This window comes from Oncorhynchus keta, chromosome 28, assembly GCF_023373465.1.
Source record: "Oncorhynchus keta strain PuntledgeMale-10-30-2019 chromosome 28, Oket_V2, whole genome shotgun sequence".
Lineage (NCBI taxonomy): Eukaryota > Metazoa > Chordata > Actinopteri > Salmoniformes > Salmonidae > Oncorhynchus > Oncorhynchus keta.
This window is the reverse complement of record NC_068448.1, coordinates 14,969,476-14,982,452: the sequence shown is the minus strand read 5'-3', so window position 1 is coordinate 14,982,452 and position 12,977 is coordinate 14,969,476. Positions and strand designations below refer to the sequence as shown.

General features: G+C 45.1%; 1 protein-coding gene across 2 annotated transcripts in view; it reads left to right on the top strand.

Moving 5' to 3' along the window:
• LOC118360521 (low-density lipoprotein receptor-related protein 1-like) overlaps positions 1-12,977 on the top strand; it is a 260,259-nt gene that overhangs the window by 200,296 nt on the left and 46,986 nt on the right. For both annotated transcript variants that reach the window (XM_052484956.1, XM_052484955.1), the window contains exons 57-65: positions 1,742-1,925; positions 2,268-2,353; positions 4,367-4,486; positions 4,830-5,017; positions 5,907-6,112; positions 9,987-10,175; positions 10,319-10,467; positions 11,907-12,000; positions 12,300-12,416. In XM_052484956.1, coding sequence (XP_052340916.1) covers positions 1,742-1,925; positions 2,268-2,353; positions 4,367-4,486; positions 4,830-5,017; positions 5,907-6,112; positions 9,987-10,175; positions 10,319-10,467; positions 11,907-12,000; positions 12,300-12,416 — 1,333 coding nt within the window. The remainder of the gene's footprint in view (positions 1-1,741; positions 1,926-2,267; positions 2,354-4,366; positions 4,487-4,829; positions 5,018-5,906; positions 6,113-9,986; positions 10,176-10,318; positions 10,468-11,906; positions 12,001-12,299; positions 12,417-12,977) is intronic.

Sequence of the window (12,977 nt, the reverse complement as noted above, 5' to 3'; positions counted from 1 at the left end):
CTCCTGTAGATCAGTCTCATCACCCTCCTGTAGCTCAGTCTCATCACCCTCCTGGAGCTCAGTCTCATCACCCTCCTGGAGCTCAGTCTCATCACCCTCCTGTAGCTCAGTCTCATCACCCTCCTGTAGCTCAGTCTCATCACCCTCCTGTAGCTCAGTCTCATCACCCTCCTGTAGCTCAGTCTCATCACCCTCCTGTAGCTCAGTCTCATCACCCTCCTGTAGCTCAGTCTCATCACCCTCCTGTAGCTCAGTCTCATCACCCTCCTGTAGCTCAGTCTCATCACCCTCCTGTAGCTCAGTCTCATCACCCACCTGTAGCTCAGTCTCATCACCCTCCTGTAGCTCAGTCTCATCACCCTCCTGTAGCTCAGTCTCATCACCCACCTGTAGCTCAGTCTCATCACCCTCCTGTAGCTCAGTCTCATCACCCTCCTGTAGCTCAGTCTCATCACCCACCTGTAGCTCAGTCTCATCACCCTCCTGTAGCTCAGTCTCATCCCCCTTTGTAGCTCAGTCTCATCACCCTCCTGTAGTTAAGTCTCATCACCCCCCTGTAGATCAGTCTCATCACCCTCCTGTAGCTCAGTCTCATCACCCTCCTGTAGCTCAGTCTCATCACCCTCCTGTAGCTGTCTCATCACCCTCCTGTAGCTCAGTCTCATCACCCTCCTGTAGCTGTCTCATCACCCTCCTGTAGCTCAGTCTCATCACCCACCTGTAGCTCAGTCTCATCACCCTCCTGTAGCTCAGTCTCATCACCCTCCTGTAGATCAGTCTCATCACCCTCCTGTAGCACAGTCTCATCACCCTCCTGTAGCTCAGTCTCATCACCCTCCTGTAGCTCAGTCTCATCCCCCTTTGTAGCTCAGTCTCATCACCCTCCTGTAGATCAGTCTCATCACCCTCCTGTAGATCAGTCTCATCACCCTCCTGTAGTTCAGGTCTCATCACCCTCCTGTAGTTCAGTCTCATCACCATCCTGGAGCTCAGTCTCATCACCCTCCTGTAGATCAGTCTCATCCCCCTCCTGTAGTTCAGCTGTCTGCTCTACATTAACTGTTGGTGAACAGTGTGAATCTGCTGGTACAGCACTGACCTACTGTATAGACATGTTGTCTGTGTGTCCCTTGGGTCTCTACAGTGTTCTACTGTATTAACATGTTGTCTGTGTGTCCCCTGGGGTCTCTACAGTGTTCCACTGTATTGACATGTCCTCTGTGTGTCCCCTGGGGTCTCTACAGTGTTATACTGTATTGACATGTTGTCTGTGTGTCCCCTGGGTCTCTACAGTGTTCTAGTGTATTGACATGTTGTCTGTGTGTCCCCTGGGTGTTCTAGTGTATTGACATGTTGTCTGTGTGTCCCCTGGGTGTTCTAGTGTATTGACATGTTGTCTGTGTGTCCCCTGGGTGTTCTAGTGTATTGTCATGTTGTCTGCTTGTCCCCTGGGTGTTCTAGTGTATTGCCATGTTGTCTGCTTGTCCCCTGTGTGTTCTAGTGTATTGCCATGTTGTCTGCTTGTCCCCTGGGTGTTCTAGTGTATTGCCATGTTGTCTGCTTGTCCCCTGGGTGTTCTAGTGTATTGCCATGTTGTCTGTGTGTCCCCTGGGTGTTCTAGTGTATTGCCATGTTGTCTGCTTGTCCCCTGGGTGTTCTAGTGTATTGCCATGTTGTCTGTGTCCCCTGGGTGTTCTAGTGTATTGCCATGCTGTCTGTGTGTCCCCCTGGGTCCCTACAGTGCAGGTGTCACCCTGGCTTCCAGCTGAAGCGGGATGGGAAGATGTGTGTGGATATAGATGAGTGTACCACGTCCTACCCCTGTACCCAGCGCTGTATCAATACACACGGATCCTTCCACTGTCTCTGTGTGGAGGGCTTCCAGCTACGACCTGACAATCCTACTATCTGCAAGTCCACCTCTGGTAAGACCAAATAGCGGGGACGTCTTGGACTTAAGGTCCAGTAACAAAGTCTAATTTTCGTTTTCCATTGCGAAATGTTTTCAAACGTCTTCCATTGTGTGCCCCAAGGAACATGGCCCAGCTGTAAGTGGTTCAAATTCCAACCTGACCCTCCTACCATTATGGCCACCTATTCATCCCCAGCTTCCAATTGGCTCATTCATCCCCACTCCTTTCCCTTGTAACTAGTCTCCAGGTCATTGCTATAAATGAGTATGTGTTCTCAGTCAAAAAAAATATGTCTTTCTTTGTGACAAGTTCAACCATGAACAGAGCCCCTTTCCCCAATCTGTCTCTCTACAGATGAGGAGCCGTTCCTGATCTTTGCTAATCGGTACTACCTGAGGAAGCTGGGCCTGGATGGTTCCAACTACACCCTGATAAAACAGGTGGGACAACAAGCACTGTGTGGAAACAATGAGCTAAATGTTAACCATGTGTCAGTTTTTATGATTATTCATAATCAGTGATAGTGATACCTGATGTATCATGTATCCTGTATCATGTATCCTGTATCCTGGAGTGTGAATGTGTATGTCTTGTGTTTGCGTGCATGTGTGTGTATTCCAGTGTGTATGCTTGGTGAACTGAAGGGGACTATGCCTGTTGTTTCCATGCCCAGATATTATATACATCCAAAGCATGATCTTTGGAATGTTTGGATACTTTGCAAATAAAATATAATTTGAGTTCAAAATGAATGCATGTGTTATGTAATTTATGGATCCAAATAACCTATTTAAAATGTACAGTTGCAGTCGGAAGTTTCCATACACTTAGGTTGGAGTCATTAAAACTTGTTTTCAACCACTCCACACATTTCTTGTTAACAAACTATAGTTTTGGCAAGTCGATTAGGACATCTACTTTGTGCATGACACAAGTCATTTTTCCAACAATTGTTTACAGACAGATTATTTCACTTATAATTCACTGTATCACAATTCCAGTGGGTCAGAAGTTTACATACACTAAGTTGACTGTACATCTAAACAGCTTGGGAAATTCCAGAAAATTATGTCATGGCTTTAGAAGCTTCTGATGGGCTAATTGACATCATTTGAGTCAATTGGAGATGTACCTGTGGATGTATTTCAAGGTCTACCTTCAATCTCAGTGCCTCTTTGCTTGACATCATGGGAAAATCAAAAGAAATCAGCCAAGACCTCAGAAAACATTTTGTAGACCTCCACAAATCAGGTTCATCCTTGGAGAAATGTCCAAACGCCTGAAGGTACCACGTTCATCTGTACAAACAATAGTACGCAAGTATAAACACCATGGGACCACGCAGCCGTCATACCGCTCAGGAAGGAGACGTGTTCTGTCTCCTAGAGATGAATGTACTTTGGTGCGAAAAGTGCAAATCAATCCCAGAACAACAGCAAAGGACCTTGTGAAGATGCTGGAGGAAACGGGTACAAAATTTTCTATTTCCACAGTAAAATGAGTCCTTTATCAACATAACCTGAAAGATCGCTCAGCAAGGAAGAAGCCACTGCTCCAAAACCGCCATAAAAAGCCAGACGACGGTTAGCAACTGCACATGTGGACAAAGATCGTACTTTTTTGAGAAATGTCCTCTGGTCTGATGAAACCAAAATAGAACTGTTTGACCATAATGACCATTGTTATGTTTGGAGGAAAAAGGGGGAAGCTTGCAAGCCGAAGAACACTATCCCAACCGTGAAGCAGGGGGATGGAAGCCTCATGTTGTGGGGGTGTTTTGCTGCAGGAGGGACTGGTGCACTTCACAAAACAGATGGCATGAAGAGGCAGGAAAATTATGTGGATATATTGAAGCAACATCTGAAAACATCAGTCAGGAAGTTAAAGCTTAGTTGCGATTGGGTCTTTCAAATGGACAATGACCCCAAGCATACTTCCAAAGTTGTGGCAAAATGGCTTAAGGACAACAAAGTCAAGGTATTGGAGTGGCCATCACAAAGCCCTGACCGCTATCCTACAGACAATTTGTGGGCAGAACTGAAAAAGTGTGTGAGAGCAAGGATGCCTAAAAACCTGACTCCGTTACACCAGCTTTGTCAGGAAGAATGGACCAAAATTCACCCAAATTATTGTGGGAAGCTTGCGGAAGGCTACCCGAAACGTTTGACCCAAGTTAAACCATTTAAAGGCAATGCTACCAAATACTAATTGAGTGCATGTAAACTTCTGACCCACTGGGAATGTGATGAAAGAAATTAAAGCTGAAATAAATAATTATCTCTACTATTATTCTGACATTTCACATTCTTAAAATAAAGTGTTGATCCCTAATGACCTAAGACAGGGAATTCTTACTAGGATTAAATGTCAGGAATTGTGAAACTGAGTTTAAATGTTTTTGGCTAAGGTGTATGTAAACTTCCCGAATTAAATTGTATGTGTGTGGATACCAGGGCCTGAACAATGCGGTGGCGCTGGACTTCCACTATGCACAACAGATGCTCTACTGGACAGACGTGACCACTCAGGGCTCCATGATACGACGCATGAACATCAACGGCAGTAACATAGAGGTCAGTAGGGCGGTTGTCCGGTCTGTGACTCTCTCATTGAGTCTAAGGACAGCTGGACAGCTGGCTAGTCCTTGACTCTGATTGTACCATTGATCTGTTAGTGACTCTGATTGGTCAGTTGGCCTGTTTGTGACTCTCTGGTTGGGCAACTGACCTGTTAGTAACTTTCGGATTGGACATTTCCCCGGTCTGTGATTCTCATTAGACTAGACAGTAGGCTAGTTTATTTCTCTCTTATTGGACAGTTGGCCTTCCTGTGGCTGTGATTGGACTGTTGGCCAGTCTATGACTCTCTGGTTGGTCAGTTAGCCAGTATCTGACTCTCTGATTGGCTCTTGTCCAGGTGCTGCACCGGACCTCCCTCAGTAACCCAGATGGATTGGCTGTAGACTGGGTGGGAGGGAACCTTTACTGGTGTGATAAGGGGCGGGACACCATCGAGGTGTCCAAGCTCAACGGAACCTTTCGGTCGGTCTTGGTGAACGCCGGCCTGAGGGAACCACGCGCTGTGGCTTTGGACGTACGCAACGGGTAAGAGGCACAGCCCAGAATATAATACTGTACTAGAAACTGCACTAGAAACTCCTGCATGGTCTGAGACTGGGTCTTTGTCACATGATAATGAAATATAATGGTATATTAAGGACAGATATTCTTCCTGACAACATGTCCAGATTTAGGCTACAACTAAACTCAGCAACAAAAAAACGTCCTCTCACTGTCAACTGTGTTTATTTAACATGTGTAAATATTTGTATTAACAAGATTCAACAACTGAGACATAAACTGAACAAGTTCACAGACATGTGATTAACATAAATTGAATAATGTGTCCCTGAACAAAGGGGGGGTCAAAATAAAAAGCAACAGTCAGTATCTGGTGTGGCCACCAGCTGCATTAAGTACTGCAGTGCATCTCCTCCTCATGGACTGCACCAGATTTGCCAGTTCTTGCTGTGAGATTTTACCCCACTCTTCCACAAAGGCATCTGCAAGTTCCCAGACATTTCTAGGGGGAATGGCCCTAGCCCTCATCCGATCCAACAGGCCCCAGACGTGCTCAATGGGATTGAGATCCGGCCTCTTCACTGGCCATGGTGTGGGATGGGATGTTGATGTAATGGTGTAATAATGGGATGCTGATGTAATGGTGTAATAATATGATCCTGATGTAATGGTGTAATAATGGGATCCTGAAGTAATGGTGTAATAATGGGATCCTGATGTAATGGTGTAATAATGGGATGCTGATATAATGGTGAAATAATGGGATGCTGATGTAATGGTGTAATAATGTGATCCTGATGTAATGGTGTAATAAGTGATCTTGATGTTATGGTGTAATAATGTGATGCTGATGTAATAATGTGATGCTGATGTAATGGTGTAATATGATGCTGTCCCCTGTCCTGTTCATCAGGTACCTGTATTGGTCAGACTGGGGGGACAACCCGCATATAGGGAGGATCGGGATGGACGGCTCCAACAGAAGTGTGATTGTAGAGGATAAGATCACCTGGCCCAACGGCCTCACGCTGGACTTAATCAATGACCGCATCTACTGGGCCGACGCCAGAGAGGACTACATCGAGTTCGCCAGCCTGGACGGGAGTAACAGACACACGGGTAATGTATATTGTCATAGACAGAGAGATTACTATATTACAATTGCCTTCATGGAACATCAAACCGCTGTCGCATAATAGGTTATGTAATTATGTAAAACGCACACATGACATGATGCCATAGACCAGGTCACAGTGGTGCTGGGGATAGCTCTGCCACAGTACACAGGCCCAATGGACAGAGAGAGAGAGAAAGAAGACTTTTGTTCTGTCAGACTACTGGTGAGGATCTCACATGGATGACGTCTGAATACCTTGTTACCAAACTTAGAACAATACATAATTACTGTCAGCCAATCAGCCATGCAGAACAATGCAGGGATACAGAGGAAGTTCCTGATTTGAATTCCTCACATTCACAAACCTCAGTTTGACACTAGAGCACGTTGCACACAAAGCATGCCTTCAGATGATTTATCTCCTCGCCCATGTCTTTGTCTTCATGGAGGTTTCATAGTAGAGTTGGGATCCAAAGTTCTGTGTGTGTTCTGTATGTGTGTTCTGTGGGCCTTGTCCTGACCTGACTGACCAGGGTTCCCATTGCCTGAAGCAAATAAATATTTTGGTTCTGTAGGTGGACACCGTTCTTGCAGTCAGATGACCAAATCACCCTCTAGTGGCCTCATGGGTGGAATGTAATTTATATTTTTCAACATTATTTTAAAAAACACACAAAAAAATCTGCCGTAACTATGCCGAACAGTTTTGTTGTCTTCTGTGATGTATATAAAGTGTAGTATTGGAATGCAAACTCTAAATGTAATACATTTCAACTGTATATCTGACAAGGTACAGGTGTCTTCTTTCTTTAAACCCATAACCATGTGTGTGAGGTGTATACTTTTCTTTCAAAGTAGATTTATTTAAGAAGATGCTACATAACCCAGAGATAGTAATGATGCTACAAAACCCAGAGATAGTAGTGATGCTACATATCCCAGAGATAAGGTAATGATGCTACATAACCCAGAGATAGCAATGATGCTACATAACCCAGAGATAGTAATGGTGCTACATAACCCAGAGATAGTAGTGCTGCTACATAACCCAGATATAGTAATAGTGCTACAGAACCCAGATATAAAGTAGTGGTGCTACATAACCCAGAGATAATAGTGATGCTACATAACCCAGATAAGGTAATAGTGCTACATAACCAAGAGATAGTAATGGTGCTACATAACCCAGAGATAATAGTGATGCTACATAACCCAGAGATAGTAATGATGCTACATAACCCATAGATAGTAATGATGCTACATAACCCAGAGATAATTTAGTGATGCTACATAACCCAGAGATAGAAATGATGCTACATAACCCATATATAAAGTAGTGGTGCTACATAACCCAGAGATAGTAGTGATGCTACATCACCCAGATATAGTAATGATGCTACATAACCCATATATAAAGTAGTGGTGCTACATAACCCAGAGATAAGGTAGTGATGCTACATAACCCAGAGATAGAAATGATGCTACATAACCCATATATAAAGTAGTGGTGCTACATAACCCAGAGATAGTAGTGATGCTACATCACCCAGATATAGTAATGATGCTACATAACCCAGAGATAGTAATGATGCTACATAACCCAGAGATAGTAGTGGTGCTACATAACCCAGATATAGTAATAGTGCTACATAACCCATATATAAAGTAGTGGTGCTACATAACCCAGAGATAATAGTGGTGCTACATAACCCAGAGATAGTAGTGATGCTACATCACCCAGATATAGTAATGATGCTACATAACCCAGAAATAGTAATGATGCTACATAACCCAGAGATAGTAGTGATGCTACATAACCCAGATATAGTAATAGTGCTACATAACCCAGAGATAGTAATGGTGCTACATAACCCAGAGATAATAGTGATGCTACATAACCCATATATAGTAATGATGCTACATAACCCAGAGATAAGGTAGTGATGCTACATAACCCAGAGATAAGGTGGTGATGCTACATAACCCAGAGATAAGGTGGTGATGCTACATAACCCAGAGATAAGGTAGTGATGCTACATAACCCAGATATAAGGTGGTGATGCTACATAACCCAGAGATAGTAATGATGCTACATAACCCAGAGATAAGGTAGTGATGCTACATAACCCAGATATAGTAATGATGCTTCATAACCCAGAGATAAGGTAGTGATGCTACATAACCCAGAGATAAAGGTATTGATGCTACATAACCCAGAGATAAGGTAGTGATGCTACATAACCCAGAGATAAAGGTAGTGATGCTACATAACCCAGATATAGTAATGATGCTTCATAACCCAGAGATAAGGTAGTGATGCTACATAACCCAGAGATAAAGGTATTGATGCTACATAACCCAGAGATAAGGTAGTGATGCTACATAACCCAGAGATAAAGGTATTGATGCTACATAACCCAGAGATAAAGGTGGTGATGCTACATAACCCATATATAGTAATGATGCTACATAACACAGAGATAAGGTAGTGATGCTACATAACCCAGAGATAAGGTAGTGATGCTACATAACCCAGAGATAAGGTGGTGATGCTACATAACCCATATATAGTAATGATGCTACATAACCCAGAGATAAGGTAGTGATGCTACATAACCCAGAGATAAGGTAGTGATGCTACATAACCCAGAGATAAGGTGGTGATGCTACATAACCCAGAGATAAGGTAGTGATGCTACATAACCCAGAGATAAGGTGGTGATGCTACATAACCCAGAGATAGTAATGATGCTACATAACCCAGAGATAAGGTAGTGATGCTACATAACCCAGATATAGTAATGATGCTTCATAACCCAGAGATAAGGTGGTGATGCTACATAACCCAGAGATAAAGGTATTGATGCTACATAACCCAGAGATAAGGTAGTGATGCTACATAACCCAGAGATAAAGATAGTGATGCTACATAACCCAGATATAGTAATGATGCTTCATAACCCAGAGATAAGGTAGTGATGCTACATAACCCAGAGATAAAGGTATTGATGCTACATAACCCAGAGATAAGGTAGTGATGCTACATAACCCAGAGATAAAGGTATTGATGCTACATAACCCAGAGATAAGGTAGTGATGCTACATAACCCAGAGATAAGGTAGTGATGCTACATAACCCAGAGATAAGGTAGTGATGCTACATAACCCAGATATAGTAATGATGCTTCATAACCCAGAGATAAGGTAGTGATGCTACATAACCCAGAGATAAAGGTATTGATGCTACATAACCCAGAGATAAGGTAGTGATGCTACATAACCCAGAGATAAAGATAGTGATGCTACATAACCCAGATATAGTAATGATGCTTCATAACCCAGAGATAAGGTAGTGATGCTACATAACCCAGAGATAAAGGTATTGATGCTACATAACCCAGAGATAAGGTAGTGATGCTACATAACCCAGAGATAAAGGTATTGATGCTACATAACCCAGAGATAAGGTAGTGATGCTACATAACCCAGAGATAAGGTAGTGATGCTACATAACCCAGAGATAAAGGTGGTGATGCTACATAACCCAGAGATAAGGTAGTGATGCTACATAACCCAGAGATAAAGGTAGTGATGCTACATAACCCGGATATAAAGTTGTGAGGTACTGTCATGCTGTCATGAATGTCTAATGCTCCATATCCATTTTCCTTGTGTTGGTCGTTGGGCATTGTGTGCCCATGGGTTATTTGACTGACAACATTGTGATGTAATTATGGCCCCCAGAGTTATGACCTGACTAGGAAAAAGTCTTGGACCCAGGTTTTCCTGGTCAAGTCATGTGGTGGCCAGGTAAAACCTAGTGTAATGTGATACTAATTGCCTCAGTACTGTATGGCTGTGTGTTTGTGTCCACAGTGCTTACCCAGGACGTCCCCCACATCTTCGCCATGACTCTGTTTGAGGAGTACATCTACTGGACTGACTGGGAGACCAAGTCCATCAACAGGTGTCACAAGACCCTGGGTATCAACAAGACCACCCTGATCACTACCCTCCACCGGCCCATGGACATCCACATCTACCACCCTTACCGCCAGCCTGAGGGTACGAGATACGCATGTACAACACACATACACACACACACACATACACACTTACACATACTCACACACAACCACACTCAAGCACGCACACCCAATGTGGTTGTTCCAGTTGAAACAGTCTCCCTCTCCCTGCTATGGTTCCAGTGTTTAACCACCCGTGCCAGACAGACAACGGTGGCTGTAGTAACCTGTGTCTGCTGAGCCCTGGAGGGGGCTACAAGTGTGCCTGTCCCACCAACTTCTACCTGGCCAACGATGGACGCACCTGCATGTCCAACTGCACTGCCAGCCAGGTGAGGGACTGTGTGATGATATGGCCATAGGGGGGCCAGACAACTAGGGGCCAGCAGAGCCTTTTGTGGAATGGGGGCTGCTTTGTGATTGGTTAATTAAGCATAATTATCTCCACAGTACCTACTGTACAGTGTGTCATCAGCTTGCGTTCACTCTCTTTCTCTCTCTCCTCCTCTCTGCTCCTCTCACCTTCTCTCTCCTTCTCTCTTCCTCTCTCCTCTTCTTCTATGTCTCCTCTCCTCCTTTATTCTCCTCTCCTTTCCTCTCCTTCTCTCTCCTCCTCCCTCCTCTCTCCTTCTCTGTCCTCTCTACTCTCTCTTCCTCCGTCCCCTCTCCTCCTCTCTCTTCCTCTCGCCTCTTCTCTCTTCCTCTCCTCCTCATCTCCTTTTCCCTCTTCTCTCCTCCCCCCTTCTCATCTCGTCCTCTCCTATCTCCTCCTCTCCTATCTCCTCTTCTCTCTTCCTCCCTTCTCATCAAGATCATAGGTGTATAAAGTGACATTATGTGAAAAAAATTGTTTCCCAATCTCAGTTCCAGCCTTAGGAACAGATAAAACAGCAGCGACTGTGAACGTTGTCCTCATCTCCTCTCTGCTCGTCTCTCCTCCTCTCTCATACTCTCTCCTCTTTTCTTCTCCTCTCTCCTCCACTCTCCTCCTCCCTCTCTCCTCTTTTCTATCCTCTCCTCCTCTACTTCTCTCCTCCTCTTTCCTACCCTCCTTTCTCCTTCTCTCCTCCCTCCTCTCTCCTCCTACCTCCTCTCTCCTCCTCGCCCACTCTCTCCTCCTCGCCTACTCTCTCCTCCTCTCTCCTCCTCTTGCCTACTCTCTCCTCTCGTCCTTTCTCCTCTCTCCTCTCGTCCTTTCTCCTTTCTCCTCTCTCCTCTCTCCTCTCTCCTCTTTCCTCTCTCCTCTCTCCTCTTTCCTCCACTCTCCTCTCTCCTCCTCCCTCCTCTCTTCTCCTCTCTCCTCTCTCCTCCTCCCTTCTCATCAAGATCATACGTGTATGAAGGGGCATTATGTGAAAAAGATTGTTTCCCAATCTCAGTTCCAGCCTTAGGAACAGATAAAAACAGCAGCGACTGTGAACATTGTCCTCATCTCCTCTCTCCTCTTTCCTCTCTCCTCTCTCCTCTCTCCTCTTTCCTCCACTCTCCTCTCTCCTCCTCCCTCCTCTCCTCCTCCTCATCCTCTCCTCTCTCCTCCTCCCTCCTCCCTCCTCTCTCCTCTCTCCTCCTCTCTCCTCTCTCCTCTCTCCTCTCTCCTCCTCCCTTCTCATCAAGATCATACGTGTATGAAGGGGCATTATGTGAAAAAGATTGTTTCCCAATCTCAGTTCCAGCCTTAGGAACAGATAAAAACAGCAGCGACTGTGAACATTGTCCTCATCTCCTCTCTCCTCTTTCCTCCACTCTCCTCTCTTCTCCTCTCCTTGTCCAGTTTGTGTGTAAGAACGACAAGTGCATCCCCTTCTGGTGGAAGTGTGACACGGAGGACGACTGTGGGGATCACTCGGACGAGCCAGCAGAATGCCGTGAGTGAGCCACTTTTTCATCCAAAGTGACTACAGTATAGTACAGTGACTGCATACATTTCTAGTGTGTGTATGTGGTCCCTGTGGGAATTGAACCCACGACCTTGGCAAAGCCAGTGCTACGTAAATGATGATGAGTGAATGAGGAGTATGTGGATGCAAAGTCTCATGTATGTTTCTGCGGGGATCTGAGGTTGTGGTGGCTGAGACGACAGGGTAGGAGAGGAAGATGGTTGGTGAAACTGCTATGGGCCTGTTTCAGACTTTGAAATAACCTCTGACTCCGTTGTTCCCTGTAGCTAAGTTCAAATGCCGGCCAGGCCAGTTCCAGTGTGGGACAGGCATCTGTACCAACCCAGCTTACATCTGTGATGGGGACAACGACTGCCAGGATCATTCGGACGAGGCCAACTGTGGTACATACTCTTTTATGTTCTCTGTCTGTCTCTCTGTCTGTATGTCTCTCTCTTTCTCTCTCACTCTCTATATATTTCTTTCTCACCCCCATACTCTCTCTTTCCCTCTCTCCTCCCCCTTCTGTCTATGCCTTGTTCTCTCTCTGCCTCGTTCTTTCTATGCATCGTTCTCTCTGCCTCGTTCTTTGTCTTTCATATCTTCACCCCCTAACATCTATTCCTACCAGTCCTCTGTCGTCTCTCTGACACGTCTTGTCTGTCATCCTCTGTCATCTCTCTGACAAGTCTTGTGTCTGTCATCATCTGTCGTCTCGCTGACACGTCTTGTGTCTGTCATCCTCTGTCATCTCTCTGACACGTCTTGTGTCTGTCATCCTCTGTCGTCTTTCTGACACGTCTTGTGTCTGTCATCCTCTGTCATCTCTCTGACACGTCTTGTGTCTGTCATCCTCTGTCGTCTTTCTGACACGTCTTGCGTCTGTCATCCTCTGTCATCTCTCTGACACGTCTTGTGTCTGTCATCCTCTGTCGTCTTTCTGACACGTCTTGTGTCTGTCATCC